Consider the following 17,082-nt stretch of genomic DNA (forward strand, 5'->3'; position numbering starts at 1 on the left):
TCAACCATTATGGCTGTATTCTTTGATGAGCTTGGAGATCCTTCTGTAGTGAGAGCCATAGAGCTTTCAGCATGTCCTAATTTTTCCAGAGACTCAATCTAATTCCAGAATGACTTCCAGTGACTTAAGACCTCATCCTAGTATGACTTTGGTCCCTCTCTAATGCCTGCTTAGGAAAGCTTGCTACTTCCAAGTGAAATTTTGCTTTGTTTCCACAAAAGTTCACACTATGTAGACAGCCCCTGACACCTGTCTTACAACAGTTGCTTTAGAAAGCTTATATTTATCAATCATTTCTTTGCCTTTTGAGATATATATCTGTCAAACAAAAGCTGTTTCTTCAAAGTCCTGAGAAATTGTTTTATTTATTTATTTTGCGTTTTTGTGACAGCTTTCAAATGTGAACATTTGGGGAGATGATTCTCATTCTATCTCCCAGTCTTTGAAGACCTTACTTTGTGGGTACCTTATTGGGGTAGCCTTACTCTTCTTCTTCCTAAAATGAAGAGAAGCCTGTTTCTCCTAACAATGAGTTTCAACTAACTAGTGCACAACTGACCACAAGGACATATCCCTCCCTCTGCAGTGCTGGCCCTGAGCACAACTCAACCTTGAAACCTCTGCAGGCCTGGAGACGTTTGTTGTTCATGATGTTTAACCTTTTCCCTGTTGCCATCCTTTTGCTGAATGCAAACTCTCCTACTGCTTTAGCCAGTATCTGCATTTCTTTTTTGTTTTTTAATCTTTGAAGAATAGAAGGTTTTCTTCCTTCTTAAAAGCTTATCATAACTCAAGGAGAAGTGATGTTTGAATCTTTCTAATGAGGAACAGTGAGTGCATGTGTGGAGAGCTATGGTATCTATGGGTCCAAATCTATGAGGAACTGTATTCTACCCCATTCTGACTCTCCTGAACTCCCAGCCTTTTGACTTATAGATACCTTCTGCAGGCCCTTTCAGATTGGATATTTCAGGATTCTTAAATGTATGGCAAAAGAGTGAAAGGGGACAGGGGTACCCATCCAAGATTCAAGTTGGCACAAGCAGAGAATGTTTCCATGGAATGATATATTTATAAAAATGGAGACTGCCACCCTGGACACAAGTGGGTCTTAGAGAAGAAAGAATTCATGGGAGCACAGGTTTGAGGGATGATGGGTAGGTGATGGGGATACGTCAATCTAAAGGGTCTGTTTATGCTCACCTTTGGCAGAATCCACCCAAACTCCTGCTTGTTGATCCCCACAATGTAAGGGACAGTGTTGAAATTCCTTTCTGCCAGAATCTCTTCTGGTGCCTTTGGCAGCAGTATTCCATCAATCACAGTTGGCACAAAGGGATGGCTCTGAGGAAGACAGAAGCACAGCGTCTAGAATCCTCACACCTCCCTCCCTGTCTAAATATGCAGCCACAATGTAGTACAGTCTCATGACTATGGACAATAGCCACAGAAATTTTGGGTCCTACAAAAGAAGCTTAGTCTGTGAGCCACAAAGGCCTAATGTTGTGTACCTGTGAGTATGTGACTGAGAAGTTGACAGTGAGGGGGAAGGACCAGGGAGGCCCCTAACTCAAATTAAACATGTGTCATATATAATATATATTTGAACTTGTATCATGCTATATTATCTAAGATTGACTCTCACTTATTGTGATGGTTTGATTCAGGTGTCCCTTATAAACTTAGGGATCCTGAATGCTAGGTTCCCAGCTGATGGAGATTTGGGAATTAACACCTCCAGAAGGCAGTGTGTTGTTGGGTGTGGGCTTATGGCTGTTATAGCCAGTGTCCCCTTGCCAGTGTTTGGTACACTCTCCTGTTGCTTTTGTTCACCTGATGTTGGCCAGGGGGTGATGTCCACCCTCTGCTCATGCCATTGTTTTCCCTGCCATCATGGAGCTTCCCCTCGAGCCTGTAAGCCAAAATAAACCTCCTTTTACCCACAAGTTGCTCTTGGTTGGGTGATTTCTACCAGCAACGTGAACCTGACCACAACACTTACACGATTAGGTCTGTAAAGTTTCCATAAATGCTATATTAGTGGATACTGAATTGTTATTGTAGAATTTGAGAGTTAGGTTCCCAGGGCCCTCTGGGCACAAGATTGATTACACCTTTATTCTATGTGTGGGTTCCTTATTAAAGATAGGTTATGTAATATAGATTTCTTACAAGGAATTAGTATATGTAAGATCTATTTATAATAAAACACTATAAATTTCTTTGGCTTCACAACTTTGCTGTCTACTATGTTTTTTGTTGTTGTTTTGTTTTTATTCAAGGTAGGGTCTCACTCTAGCCCAGGCTGACCTGGAACTCTGCAGTTTCAGGATGGCTTCAAACTCACATCAGTCCTCCTACCTCTGCCTCCTGAGTGCTAGAATTAATGGTGTGTACCGCCACACCTGGCTACAATGGTTTTTCTATTTATCATCTAATGAACCTCCTAAGTGAGCTCTTTTCCAGTCTTCTCCATAGCTTTGTCACACACCACAGGTATCACATGATCACACTCCAGAATGGCCTTGTCCACAGATAGGGAAGTCTCCACTCTCTCTTTTGAATGTCTTATATTGTTGAATCATCAACAATGACCCAAGGACATCATAACTCTACCCGAAAGAAACTTCTCTGTCACATATTCCCAAAAGTGACCTAAAGATGCAATGTAATTGCCACCAAAATTCCAACAGTAATTTTCACAGAAATTGAAAAAAGTTGATCCTAAATTTCATATGGAAGCCCAAAAGATCTCAGGCAGCCAACGTAATCCTGAGCAAAAAGAAGAATGCTTAAAGGTGTCAACATACCTGATTTCAAGTTATATTACAGAATCATAGTAAGGAACCAGAATGGTCCTGGCACAATACAGTGAAACAGAAACAAGAGCCCATGTTATAAGCCCATATAGCCACAGCAACTTGACAAAGATGCCAAAAACATACAGGGGAGCCAAAAATAAACATTGTAGCAAAGACTAACTCAGTAATAAGTGGTGCTCATGAACTTCAAGACATAGGTATAGGCAAGGGATTTCTGAAAGGGATACCAACTTCTCAGAATAATGGCAACAGCTGACAAATGGGATTTCATAAAATACAAATGCTTCTGCAAGATTGGAGAGATGGATCAGTGGTCAAGGCATGTGCCTGCAAAGCCTAACAGCCAGGGTTCAGTTCGCCAGGACCCACATAAAGCCAGATGCACAAAAATGGTACATACATCTAGAGTTCGTTTGCAGTGGCAAAAGGTCCTGGCATGCTCATTTTCTCTCTCTCTCTCTCTCTCTCTCTCTCTCTCTCTCTCTCTGCAATACTACTTTTCTGTATTTCTGTAATATAACTTATAATAAATAAAAATATTTTTAGCCGGGCATGGTGGCACACGCCTTTAATCCCAGCACTTGCGAGGCAGAGGTAGGAGATCACCATGAGTTCGAGGCCACCCTGAGACTGCATAGTGAATTTCAGGTCAGCCTGGGCCAGAGTGAGACCCTACCTTGAAACAAACAAACAAACAAACAACAATATATATATATATATATATATATATATATATATATATATATATATATATATATATATACACATATATATGTGTGTGTGTGTGTATGTATACATATATATATATATGTATACATACACACACACACACACACACACACACATAGTTTTAAAATCTTCTGCAGAAGCCAGGTATGGTGGCACATGCCTTTAATTCAGGTACTCAGGAGGCAGAGAGGTAGGAGGATTGCTGCCGTGAGTTTGAGGCCACCAGGAAACTCTATAGTGAATTCCAGGTCAGCCTGGGCTAGAGTGAGACCCTACCTCAAAAAAAAAAAAAAAAAAAAAAATCTTCTGCAGAGTAATGGAAATAACCAAATGAAGAAATAACCTACAGAATGGGAGAAGTTCTTTGTTAATAATGTCTGACAAAGGATTAATATCTGTAACATACAAAAAACTAAACAACAAGAAATCAAACAACCCAATCAATAAGTGGGGCTAATGAGCAATTTTCAAGAGATAAGTACAAATGACAATAAATATGTGAGAAAATAGTTAACATTCTCTGCCATCAGAGAAATGCAAATTAAAATTATTCTGATATTCCATTTCACTCAAATCTGCTGTATGTATGGCTATCATCAGGAAAATAAACAAAACTGATGAGGAAGCTGGGAAGCAGAAATACCTATTTACTGCTGGACTGAATGGAAGCCTGTGAAGCCACTATGAAAATAAGTATGGAGGTTAAAAAAAAAAACCTAATATTAGAATTACCATGTGACGCAACAATACCACACTTGGGTATATATCCAAAGCATTCAAGTCAATATGTCAAAGAGACACTTGAAGATTGATATTTGTTACAGTACCTCCCACAGTATTTAAATTATAGGACCTTTGTAGTTGCTTGTCAACAGAATAATGAATAAAATATGGTTCATATGTACAGTGAAATCTTATTCATTCATAAAAGACAAAACTAATGTCATTTGCAAGACAATGGATGAAACTGGAGATTATCATTTTATGCAAATTAAGTCTGACTAGAAGGACAAATGCCACATGTTTTTGTCTCATTGGTGGATCCTAGCTTTCATATACATACATTAAATCATATACACACAGTGATACACACACAAAAATGAAAGTTAGGGGACTAAAGAGAAGAGGAGAGGAGAGAAAGGGGGGTGTAGTGAATATGGGGGGACATGGTCCAAGTACATTACATACTTGTACATAATGTCTATGAAACCTGATACTGTGAACAGTGAATATATGCCAATAAAAAATAAATTTTTAACAGGATTGTGATGGTATATATGGATTGTCAACTTGACAGGACCTAGAATCATCTGTGAGGAATTATGTAGATTAAATTAACCTCTGGGCATACCTGTGAGGAATTATCTTTATTAGATTAATTAATATGAAAGATCCACCTTAACTATTGGGGGCATCATCCATGGCTGGGATCTTGGTCTATACTAAAAGGAGAGAGCTGGCTGAGCAGCAACCTTCATCGCTCTCTGCTTCCTCACTGAGGACTGAGTGTGAACAGCTGCCTCAAGCTCCTGCCGCCATGCCTGCCCCACCACAATGCACAGCAACCTGGAACTGGCACTGAAATAAACCTTTCCTCCCTTAAACTGACTTTTCATCAGGCATTTTCTCCCAGCAATGAGAGGGTAATTAATACATGGATAGTGTGGGAACAAATATAAGTAAGGAGGTATTGAGTTCATCACTCATTTTAAAGTGCAACACTGAAGCTCCATTATATGTTTGAAATAAAAGATCTATGAGCTTCCCAGTAACAGACTATCACTGGACTAAGGCAATAGGTTCAACTGATCATGGAAAGAGTTCACCCAAACTGGGAAGTGAAATACACCTGTTCTCTTTAAATGTTGGTTACCTTAGGCATTTACTACAGTAATGGAAAGCTGATTAACAGAAACCAAAGTTATAAGAAATATCGGGCTTTTAAGAAGGTACTATGTTCTCCCTTGTGTTCTGCATGAAGACGACAGTGTTGGGGCAAGAAGCAGTACCTTCAGAACAGTCAGTAGCACTCAAGCCTTCAACCCCAATACGTAGAAGGCAGAGGTAAACAGGACTGCTGTGAGTTCAAGGCCAGCCTAAACTACACAGTGAATTCCAGGTCAGCCTGAACTAGAACAAGATCCTACCTCAAAAACAAACAAACAAACAAACAATCAAAAAAGAATAAATGGTAAGGGAAGGGCCAGAGTGGAGCAGTCCCCCCAAAGGAACACTGACATGGCCATCCAAGGTACAGTTATTGCTGCTATCCACACCTTGTGTGTTAAGGCTGCACTGTGAAGTCATTTGTATTACTTGCTTGGGACCAAGAAGTCAGGGGCAGCCTGCCCTCATTTCTCTTCTCACAATCAACACAATATCCATCAGCAAGTTGTTTCAGCTATTCCTTCAAAAAGAGTCACTCCAAATACCATCCCAGTGCTCCAGCCCTGCCGTAACCCACCAAGGTCCTTTGCCTGTATAATTGTCATGCAGTGGTCTCCCAGCAGGTCTGTTATTTCCTGCCCTTCCCCTTCCCCCAGAGTCCGTTTCCACACTGCACTTGAGGAGGCATTTATAAAGTCATCATGCTCAGAGCCCACTGAACAGCCCCATTTCATGGTGAATCACAATCTAAGTCTAAGCTTAGGTTGCCTCCCCTACTGCCTCCATGACCTGTTTAAAGTAAACCACTAGCCAGCTCTAGCCTATCTCCCAATTTACTCCTTAACTCTGGTTAACAAATAAATCACATATATTATTTGTTAGACTGCACTCTCTCTGCTAGGACAGAAGTCTCCAAGAACAAAGAGGATCTTATCTACTTCACTGCCACATCTCAGCTGACCAATCAGATCCTGCAACAACAAGGACATGGAAAGTCCTTGTTTAAACATTGTTGAATGGCTCAAAGAATCTCATTTCACAAGACATTTAAGGGAAGCACTGGGATCTCCGGGGAAGGAGCAGGGAGATCAGAGCTGCGATGTCACTAGACACTCAATTGCCAGGCAGTGGAAGGGCAGGAGGGAGGAAATGGAGGGTGCTGCTGGAGTTTCCTATGGGATGGGAGGAGGGTGGTGTCCTGAAGACTGAGATCTCAGGCTTCTCCATGCTCTGCTTACAGCCCTGAATCCCCCCAGAGACCCTTAGCATGAGAGTGTAAGGATATAGTGCAGTCTTAAACTACATGGTCAGTTTGGGAGCAGGAAATAAGAATGAGGAAGGGGAGCTAAACACAGAAGGCAGAGTTCCTGACTGAAGTCAGGGGTAGGGCCAGTTGTTGCTTGGATCCTCTTGGGTGTTAACTGACAAACGACTTCCTCTCTCCAGACCTCAGCAGTGCACACACGGGAATGATATGATTCCACTAAAGTGACCTCTTCACCCACAGTTAACTGGAGTTCAGAACTGCTAGGGCTCAACACCTATGATCCAGAAAGCAGAGGTCCTTACCTTTCTGGGGTCTCCATGGAGATCCAGCTTAAAAAGATTCTGTGAAGACAAAGGCAGACTGTGTGAAGAAGCTTTCCCTATACAAGGGCTGATCCTTTGAGCTATCAGGTTCTCCCTCCAGGTTCTTAAATGGGGTTCTCAGGCATGGGCACAGTGTTGGGTAGCATGAAAGAAGGGAGGCAGCAGTAAGGGAAGGGAGCCCCAAGACCCCAGAGTCAGGGTGGCTGGGATGCTGGAGAGGACATTGCTATGCATTCCTTTCCATCCTTCCCTGTTTGTTCCCTCTGCTAATGACACCCTAATTTTCCTCTGGGGGAATAGGGAGGATGACTGAGATAGTGAGGTGTGGTGGACTGAAGGAGATGGGGCTGAAGATAGGTTGGACTGGTAGTAGAAAACTTTCCCTCCTCCATTCCCCTTTGTCAATCTTTTCCACTCTGACTTTGTGAGGTCAGACACCAAACATGTGTCCTGAGGTCCCCTCATCACTGAACATACAGGATTATAGTTCAATAATAATTCCAAGATGTTTTTCAGAGTTTACATCAAATATATGGTTAAAAAGTTTTTGGAGTTTATTTCTAAATAGGTATCATGTAAACTGTGAGTGACATCACCTGAAAAGCCAACTAAAGAAAAAGGAAAACTGAAGGATGGAGACTGGTAAATTAGAAATAACATCTTCACAGCATCTGGATCCAGCTGCGTCCTAAGCCATCTGCTCCTGAAAATTTCAGTTACCTGAAGAATCTGTTACAACACACTTCTGTTTCTGCTCAAGGGACTTTGAACAGAATGCTCTCGTCTTGTGTTAGGAAGCTCTGATGTCAACAAAGCTTACTGAAACCCAGCCTACCCACCCTTCTCTCTGCTCATCAAGTTTGCACTGATTGCAACACTACACCTTAGCCTCCAGATCTGAATGTGGGAAGTGACCATGAGGGTCCCTCCACTGGAGGTTTTCACCCCACCAGCAAGAGTATTTCTCCTCTTCTGTATTCATCTGTTCTGTTCTCATCTTTCTTACCCTTTGCCTTCTCTTCCAATTTCTCTCTTATCTCCTTTTGTTTCCTCATTTCTTATTTCTCTCTCTCCTTTCCTCTCCTCTTCTGTCCTTCCTTCACCTCCTCCCCACTCACTCTTCTCTCTCCTGGGGTCAGTGAATAATCATGAAACACTTCCATAAGAACACAGACTCTTGGGCTAGAGAGAATGCTTAGTGGTTAAGGTGCTTGCATACAAAGCCTAATGGCCTGGGTTTGGTTCCCCAGTACCCACATAAAGCCAAATGCACAAAATGGTATAGATATCTGGAGTTCATTTGCAGTAGCTGGAGGCACTGACATGCCCATTCTGTCTTTTTCTGTAACAAATAAGTAATGGAATTAAAAAAAAAAAAAAAGAATTTGAGCCGGGCATAGTGGTGCATGATTTTAATCCCACCACTCAGGAGGCAGAGGCAGGAAGATTGTTGAGAGTTCAAGGCCACTCTGAGAGTACATAGTGAATTCCAGGTCAGCCTGGGCTAGAGTGAGACCCTGCCTTGAAAGAAAAGAAAAGTAAAGAAAAAGAACAAGAATTTGGACTCTCAGAAGTATGTCTCTAGATCATAGGTTATCTAGGTTTTCCCAGAGATACCAACTATTCCTGAGCTGGTTAATCCTGTGCTAGCTACATGGACAATGATCAAGTCGATTTTATCCCCCCTCCTGGCATTCAAAAGCATCTGAGCACCAGATGTTGAAGAACATACCCATAGTCCCTGTGACAAGGGTGCTTAGGTAAGAGTTTGAGGTCAGTCTGAAGTACATAGTGAGACCCTGTCTCAGAAACCCAAACATGGAAAAGAGAACAGCTATGTCTTAACTCTTTTGTCTCTTTCCTTAAATTTTATTATTTTTTTTAGAGGGGTGGGAGAGATAGAGAGTTGGTGCACCAAGGCCTCAGCCACTGAAATTGAACTCCAGACACTTCTGCCACCTAGTGGGCATGTGCCACCCTGCGCTTGCATCACACACCTGGCTAGCGTGTGGGATCTGGGCAGTCAAACATGGGTCCTTAGGCTTCGCAGACAAGTGCCTTAACCACTACGCCATCTCTCCAGCCCCATGTCTTAACTCTTTGAAAACCTTAGTCACCTTATTTGAACTGATAAGTCAAGATGCAAGACCAAGGCCATACTGGACTCAGTTCCTGAATATACAGGAAGTACACAGGGGGGAACACTGTTCATGGGGTCCAGAAGGGTGGGTAGGTGAATCTGAACCAACACAGTCTCAGAATATATAGAAAAACTGGGTGGTGGCTGTGTTATAATTTAGATAGTTATTAAGCCAACTGCGATAAGTAATGGTAATGGTATGTTTCAGAAAATCCTTGTGCTTAATATCTCTATTTTCAAATTTCAGGACAGTAGTTACTTGTGCCAATATAAAATTTTAACTATTTCAGACCTGGTTGAAAATAAGAACCACAGAATACCAAATTTTGAAATTACCATGGTATTATTATTCAATTTTCATCTTGTTTTGACTTTTTGACATTGAGGCTGTTTATTATGTTTTTTAAAAGGAAACATTTCAATGGGATTGGAAAGCTCTTCCTGAGGACTGAGACAATGTCCCAGATATTTTTCCAGATATGACAGCTGAAGGGATGAAGCTTAAAGCTTAGGGCCAAGTATTCTGGGTGAGGTCATTAGAATGGACACACCTACCAATTTCAGAGTGGTCTCCAAGAGCTCATCCTCTGTCTTCCAGCGTAGGCAGTCAACCATGACAGCAGACGTGGTGGTTTTACACCCAGAAGTAATAGCAATTTGCTGCAAGAAATCATATACAACAGCAGAGGTTAAGAGCAATGTCTTTTATCCACCATCAATATATACTATGGGGCTCTATCCATACTCAGTTTCAAACAATGGTGCAAGGTTGCCAAAAATACTCTAGACCATAAGGCTCTGGATTCCACAGTGTTATCTCTATTCCTGATTGAAATTGTGTCATGAGCCACTGTATGAATCTCTGCTAACTTATAGCTTTTTAAATGGGCACAAACGTTGTCAGAGTGTATTGTGCCAAGAAAGGAAATAAGCAAAGTAGTCAAGAGCAAAGAACCAGGAATTCCAGTGTCCTGTTCAGCCTCATCTCTCCCTCATTCTGACCATTTGGCCTTTAGTTTCACCACCTAAAGAAAAGAAGGTGATGATTGTGACAATCCTATATGGAGAGCTAATATGTGTGATATGCTCAGGAGGGTACCTTTTTTCTCCCACACCAAAGCATGTGCTGAATTACGAGTGTCTGAATGACACAATTCACATGCAGGTGTTTAGGACTTGCAAAATGTGGCTTTGTTGGGAGCCCTAAGGCAGTCCTTCCTGATCAACCATTCTCACTTCAGGAATTCCTTGAACATCTCAAATGAATTCCATGAGAAAGACCCTCCCCTGAAGAGTAGAGAAAAGGGAAAGGGCAGTGTCCAGGGTAGAACCTACCTCAGCCAGGGGCCTGGTGTCCTTCTTGACCAGGCCAGCAGTGAGGGCCACGCCACTCTCAGAAATGGCCCTGTGAAAGAGGTCCTTGGCCAGAGGAGACAACACCTGGAAGGAAAAAGAGAGAAAAGGAAGTGCCTTGATGCTCATAGGAAGGATCAGTGGCTCACCTGCCCCTTCAAAGACCCTCCTACTCACTCCTCAGCCCTGGCTAATCATCTGCACAGTCTAGTGCTCAGTAGACATGACAGCTCCTCACCTGTCCTGCCCTGCCCCTCCCCCAGGTTTCTCATCTTGTTTCTCAGTCCCCAAAAGAATCTCAGCAGGATAGAACCAGAGGGTAGACTAAGAAATAGAATTGGAAATTTGTGACAAGTGCCCATCACGACAATCAAAACAACTTGAAAGCCAGTCTGACAATTTCTACCCATAAAGTCAATTTCAGAAATTCTGTTACTCTAAACTTATCCTAAAAAATGATTGTTAAAAATTAAAGCTAGAGGGCTGGAGAGATGGCTTAGCGGTTAAGCACTTGCCTGTGAAGCCTAAGGACCCCAGTTCGAGGCTCGGTTCCCCAGGTCCCACGTTAGCCAGATGCACAAGGGGGTGCACGCGTCTGGAGTTCGTTTGCAGAGGCTGGAAGCCCTGGCGCGCCCATTCTCTCTCTCCCTCTAGCTGTCTTTCTCTCTGTGTCTGTCGCTCTCAAATAAATAAATAAAAATTTAAAAAAAATTAAAGCTAGAGGGCTGGAGAGATGGCTAAGCGGTTAACCGCATTCCTGTGAAGCCTAAGGACCCCGGGTCGAGGCTCGGTTCCCCAGGTCCCACGTTAGCCAGATGCACAAGGGGGCGCACGTGTCTGGAGTTCGTTTGCAGAGGCTGGAAGCCCTGGTGCACCCATTCTCTCTCTCCCTCTGTCTCTCTGTGTCTGTCGCTCTCAAATAAAAAAAATTTAAAAAAAAATTAAAAAAAATTAAAGCTAGAAATGTAGCTCAGTATTAACATGCTCACAAGGCAAGCCAGACACCCAAGTGTGATTTTTTTTGCTATTTATCAATATGAAATGAAATAAAAGTAAAAAGAAATTAATTTATGAAGGTACTCAAAGGCACCTAAGAATTCTCATACTGTTTCATAATAGTACAAATTGAAACATGCTCAAAATTCTAATATTAGTATGCTTGGTAATTAAGCAATTTCTTGTCCTTCACAGTGAATACCATGAAAATATTTAAAAATGTTATATAAGGGAGTTTAATGTTTAGGAGAATATTTATGCTACACTATAATAATAATAATTTCTTTGTAAATAAAATCATAAAACATAAATAATGACAGAGATAGAGGTACACACAGAGGGAATGGGTGAATGGGGAAATAATAGATGATGAATTACTAGATACATACATGCATACATACATGCAACACACATACATATATACATACATGCATACATACTTACTATGAGATATATAGACACATGAATATATAGCTAGATGTAATTGTGGGAAAGACTAAAGAAATTCATGTCACAATGTCCAAAGTGACTATTAAAGGGTGGTGGAATAGCGGATAACTTTCTTTGGATTATCTGTAGCTTCTTTTTTAAGAAGAATAAAATCATTTTCTCTAAATATTTAACTACTTAACCAACATGTGCTTGATATTACAGGGATATGACTGATCCTCTGACCAACTTTGAGGGAACTACAGGCCCATTGTGGCTCCTAGCACCTTCTATAGTTGCTCTACATTCTCTCCTCTCTATGTCCACACCTGCAAAAATCTCTCATGGCCCCAGAGTATAACTATAACCCACATGCCATGTCCCGTCCCACCCCACTGCCATATTCATCCCTCCTACATCACATCTATCCCCCAGCCCACTGAGAAACTTCTGACCTCCCTCTTAGGCATGCATAAGCCTTAAGACCATCCCAGATGTCACCCCCATATGCACTTAGGACTCAAGTCCTGCCAACATGTAGGTCTAGCTTGGATCCAGCAATACTTATCAACTCATGTCTTTCCCTTTTGTTATTAGTAGTAATGTTAAAATAATCAGCAAAGAGGAAGAGAATTCAAGTATATGAGAAGAGAAGGATTGTTTTATAACAATCAATTTCTAGTGTTTGTTATGACCTAAGACCTCCGAGATTCCTGGGGGCCAAGGTAAGTTTGGGCTTTAGCTCCCTACTATCTGATGTGGATCAATGAGTAGAGTCAACCCAAACCCAGGTCTTGTAGGAAAAGTTGTCTGTAGCTAGATTGGTTGGTCTGTAAGAGGTCCCATCAGCAACCATATCAAGCCTGGACCTAGGGTCTACTACCAGGATCACTTACAAGAACAGAGACACTTTCGCCTCCGGCTGACTCCCCAAAGATGGTCACAGAGCCTGGGTTCCCTCCGAAGTTGGCGATGTTGTCCTGGACCCAGCGCAGTGCAGCCACCTGGTCCAAGTGACCCCAGTTCCCTCGACTGTGTTCATCCCCTGTGCTGCAAGAGAACAGGGTGAAGATAGGGGCAGAGATGTGATATCGGGTTCATAGGACCACAGATGGGCTGAAGGCTCTCAGTGAGCCCTCAGGAATCAAGTGGGGTTCTACCTCCCTTGATCCAGGGGTGGTCCCCGGCCTCTCATCCCTAAAGTGTGGTTCCATGGGGGGCTTTACAGTCAACATCCAGTAAGTATCTGCTGAGGAACCACTATGCACCCTAAGATCAGGAGCATATCTGGGAATAAAATAGACAAAATTCTGACTGTACTCAGGTCATACCTTAGAACATACACCAACAGATAAAAAGGAATAGAGTGTTGGGTAATGAAAGTGCTTCAAGGAAAAATCAAACTAGGCTATAAAAGATGCAGGGCTGAGTCTGGGAGGTAGCACTTCAGTTGTATGACCAGGGACAGCCGTGGAAATTGGTAGAGACGGGAATAAACCCATTACATAGGTCTTATATTCATCATAAAATGATATTACTGATTAAAGAACTAGCAGGTGCAAAAGCCCCATGACCCTGGGAATAAACTCATGTGAGATGCAGGTGCATCAACTGCTGTGGGCTTTGGGGTGGACTTCACTGTCATAAGTATTGTGGAACCCTCTTCAGACACACAACATGATTCAGTCATTGTCCCTGGGAGCCCTGGCAACTCTGGAAAATACATGGTTTACAAGCAGCTGTCCTGTCTGTTTGGAATAGCGAGAGACCCACACCTGCACCAGATCTTGAGTGAGTGGATGAGTGTAGCCAGGAGTTAGTAAACAGGAGCGGTCCATTAATGAGTGAACTGAATGCACTGTGAAGGAATTTAGCAAAGGTCCCCAGAGGGATGATATCGCTAGAGCAGGGTCCTAGCATCTTTGATTTGGCAAATGCTACATCTTGAGTGCAGTTTGTGTCACAAGGATTCATGTGCTGGGGGCTTGATTCCTAATGTGTCAGGATTACAATGTTAGAACCTGCAAAAGGCCCAGTGGGAGAACACTGCCCTTGGAAAGGATTCATGCTGAGCTCATGGCCCCTCTGTTAGCAAGAAGAGAGAGACTCCTTCCTCCCTGCCCTCTGACTTCCTCTTTTACCATGTGTGATAGTTGGAATGGATGTCCCCCAACAGAATCAGGCTTTTATTAAAGCTTATAATTTAGATCTCCAGTCACCTGGCTGGGGAGGTGTCACTGTGAGCAGATTGTAGGACAGGCCCTGAGGTGTGTTGGGGGCAGATCTGGAATTCCAGTCTAAGGTGTGCAGAGTGCTTGGCTCGGCCTGGGGTTCCTGGAATGTGCTTGCGTGTGCTGCTGCTGCTGGTGTTCTCTCTGTGTGGACATGTGAGCGGGGACCAGCTTCTTCTGCCATTACGGAACTTCCCTTGGATCTGTAAGCTCCAAATAAACCTTTCCTCCTATAAACCATGTCTGGTTGGGAAGTTCATCCCAGCAACCCGAGGCTGTGTATGCTACCATGTGATCTCACCTGCATGCTGCACATTTGGTTCCTCTCTTCCATCATGTTGATCTCAACTAAGAACCCCTCACCAGATCCAAAATAGATGAATCACCCCAATCTTGGATGTTCAGACTCCCAAATTCTGAGTTAAATAGATCTTTTTTGTTTGTTTATAATTGCCTAAGAGCAGATATTCTGGTAAATCACAAGAAAACAGACTTATAAAGGGGGTACTGTACAGAGAAGAGTACTCAAAACTCTACCTGAAGAATCCCCAGATGCCCAGGCGGTACTGAATGGCCACCACCACCACTTTTTCATGCGCAGAGAGAGCCAGTCCATCATAGGTTGATGCCCCACCCAACACCAGTCCACCTCCATGGATCCACACTATCACCTGAATAAGGAGGACACCACAGCCACACAGATTACAGGAAGAAGACTGGGGAAGTGGCAGAGGTCATTTGGTTTGGTCACCTACATCTGGGCTGTGACTCAAGGAGGTCACCTAATCAGTTCCCAGTGTCCAGCCAAGCTGCCACAACAGTCTCTCTCCTTTCCCACTCTGGTGGTGGGACCCAGGATGTCATCCTGCCCAGAATCCCTCGTCACTCTCTCGAGATCCCTGCTCCATGCTTTCCCAGGTCTTTGCAAATTGGCATCACCATGGATACAAAGCCCAAGGCTGTCACATCCTCAACACTCTAGCCCCACCCCTCCTTTTGCGTAGACCACTCTGGCAGCTGAACGTAACAAGGGGAAGCCTCTGTATTTCACTTCGTCTCTGTGTCTATTTTAATGTGCCTGCATGACTATCTCCAGACCCACCCATACCCATGGAATCCTTTCCTCCTATGCCTCCCCTCTGTCTCCTCTGCATACCCAAGTCCTTCCCACCCTGCTAAGCCCCAGCTGACATCCACTTCCTCTAGTAACTTTTCAGTCATTTGACTGAAAGCCTTTTATCTGAGAGATGCTACCCACCAAGAACTGTGACAAGACTTGAGGCTGGCATAAGAAGGATGGGGGTGAACAACTCCTAACTCATGGCTCCTGGACTAAAAGAACTCACATTTCAAATAAGAACCGAGAGTATAAAACAATAATAATATTGTGTACTATGGCTAACTAAGAAAAAAAGCTCAAAACACAGGGGCTGGAGAGATGGCTTAGTGGTTAATGCGATTGCCTGCGAAACCTAAGGACCCATGTTCAACTCTCCAGATACTATGTAAGGAGATACACAAAAATGAGGCAAGCTCAAGGTTGTACATGCCCACGAGGTACTACAAGTGTCTGAAGTTCAATTTCAGTAGCTGAGGCCCTGGCATGCCAATTCTCTCCCCCCTCTTTTGTTCTCTCCAAAATAGAAAAATAATATTTTTAAAAAAAAACTCACAATACAAACCAAGAAGCAAGTACAATTATAAACACTTTAAAGCGACCTTCCCATTAGGTAGGTAGGTACTTTTATTTCTGCACTTGACAAATAGGAAACTAAAGTACTTTTCCTACTTGAAATTCCAGAGCTAAGAAGTAGTGGGGGCAGGACATGACCCAAGCTATCTGGCTCCAGTGGCCACATTCTGAGCTGCCCAACCACTGCAGCCCATGGCCACATGGCTGTTGGAGCAGGAGTCAGACTTTCCTATGCCTCTGTCATCTGTGTCTGTGTTGCTGCTGTGGGAGTTCAGTCAGGACTGAGGGACACCTTAATAGTCGCTGTTGAGTCACACGTGATGCTCACCATTTGAGAAAGCAAGAAACAGCCCAAGTCTCTCATCAGTGTCTCTCACTGGAGGGTCTCCTGCCTCTAGTATCCCAAAGTCCCTGTTTCTTCCTACCCTTGGGGACCCTGCCACCTCCAGGGAGTGACTGAGTCAATGTTACCTCAGAGCACCTTAACCACTGAGCCACCTCTCTAGCCCTCTTTTCTTATTTTTATTATCCTGAGAAGTCCATGCTATCCATGATGCATTTCAATCACATTCATCTCTTTCTACCCTTGGCTTTCCCCTGTCAATATTCGCTAAATTTTCTCTTCTTCCCAACTAATCTCCCTCCCACTTTTATGTATTTTTATTAAGAGATTCTCTTCTTCTTCTGCTTCTTCTCCTTCTTCTCCTTCTCCTTCTTCTTCTCCTCCTCCTCCTCCTTCTCCTTTGTTTGGTTTTCGAGGTAAGATCTCACTTCAGCTCAGGCTGACCTAGAATTCACTATGTAGTCTCAGGGTGGCCTCAAACTCACTTCAATCCTCCTACCTCTGCCTTCTGAGTGCTGGGATTAAAGGTGTGCGCCACCATGCCCAGCTTAAACAGATTCTTAATACAGTAATTAATGACCAAGGAAGACTGCTTCCCTCTGGGGCATTGGGCAGGGACATTAAGCATTGTTGATGCACTGTTAAGCATTCTTAAAACCACTATTAATATTCTTATAAAGTAAAGATGTTGTGAAATGGCAAAATTTAACTGGTACCCTGGCTGCCTTGAGCGGAGAACTGTCATGTGTCAATCAAGTAGCCAGTTGCAACGCCTTTTTGCTAGACCCAGCCATTCTGAACCATCCATGGAGACTTGAGGAAGCCATATGACTGGCACACTTGCTTGCTGCCTTAGCACAACCCTGGTT

General features: G+C 43.1%; 1 protein-coding gene across 3 annotated transcripts in view; it reads right to left on the reverse strand.

The window, feature by feature from the left end:
• LOC101601264 (carboxylesterase 1E-like) overlaps window positions 1-17,082 on the reverse strand; it is a 35,522-nt gene that overhangs the window by 11,248 nt on the left and 7,192 nt on the right. For 2 of the 3 annotated variants that reach the window (XM_004664870.2, XM_004664869.2), the window contains exons 4-9: window positions 14,715-14,848; window positions 12,843-12,996; window positions 10,504-10,608; window positions 9,724-9,828; window positions 7,008-7,046; window positions 1,204-1,344 (exon numbers count right to left, since the gene is read on the reverse strand). In XM_004664870.2, coding sequence (XP_004664927.2) covers window positions 1,204-1,344; window positions 7,008-7,046; window positions 9,724-9,828; window positions 10,504-10,608; window positions 12,843-12,996; window positions 14,715-14,848 — 678 coding nt within the window. The remainder of the gene's footprint in view (window positions 1-1,203; window positions 1,345-7,007; window positions 7,047-9,723; window positions 9,829-10,503; window positions 10,609-12,842; window positions 12,997-14,714; window positions 14,849-17,082) is intronic. The other variant, XM_045156226.1, reaches the window with a different exon arrangement.

Source organism: Jaculus jaculus, chromosome 1 (assembly GCF_020740685.1).
Source record: "Jaculus jaculus isolate mJacJac1 chromosome 1, mJacJac1.mat.Y.cur, whole genome shotgun sequence".
Taxonomy (NCBI): Eukaryota; Metazoa; Chordata; class Mammalia; order Rodentia; family Dipodidae; genus Jaculus; species Jaculus jaculus.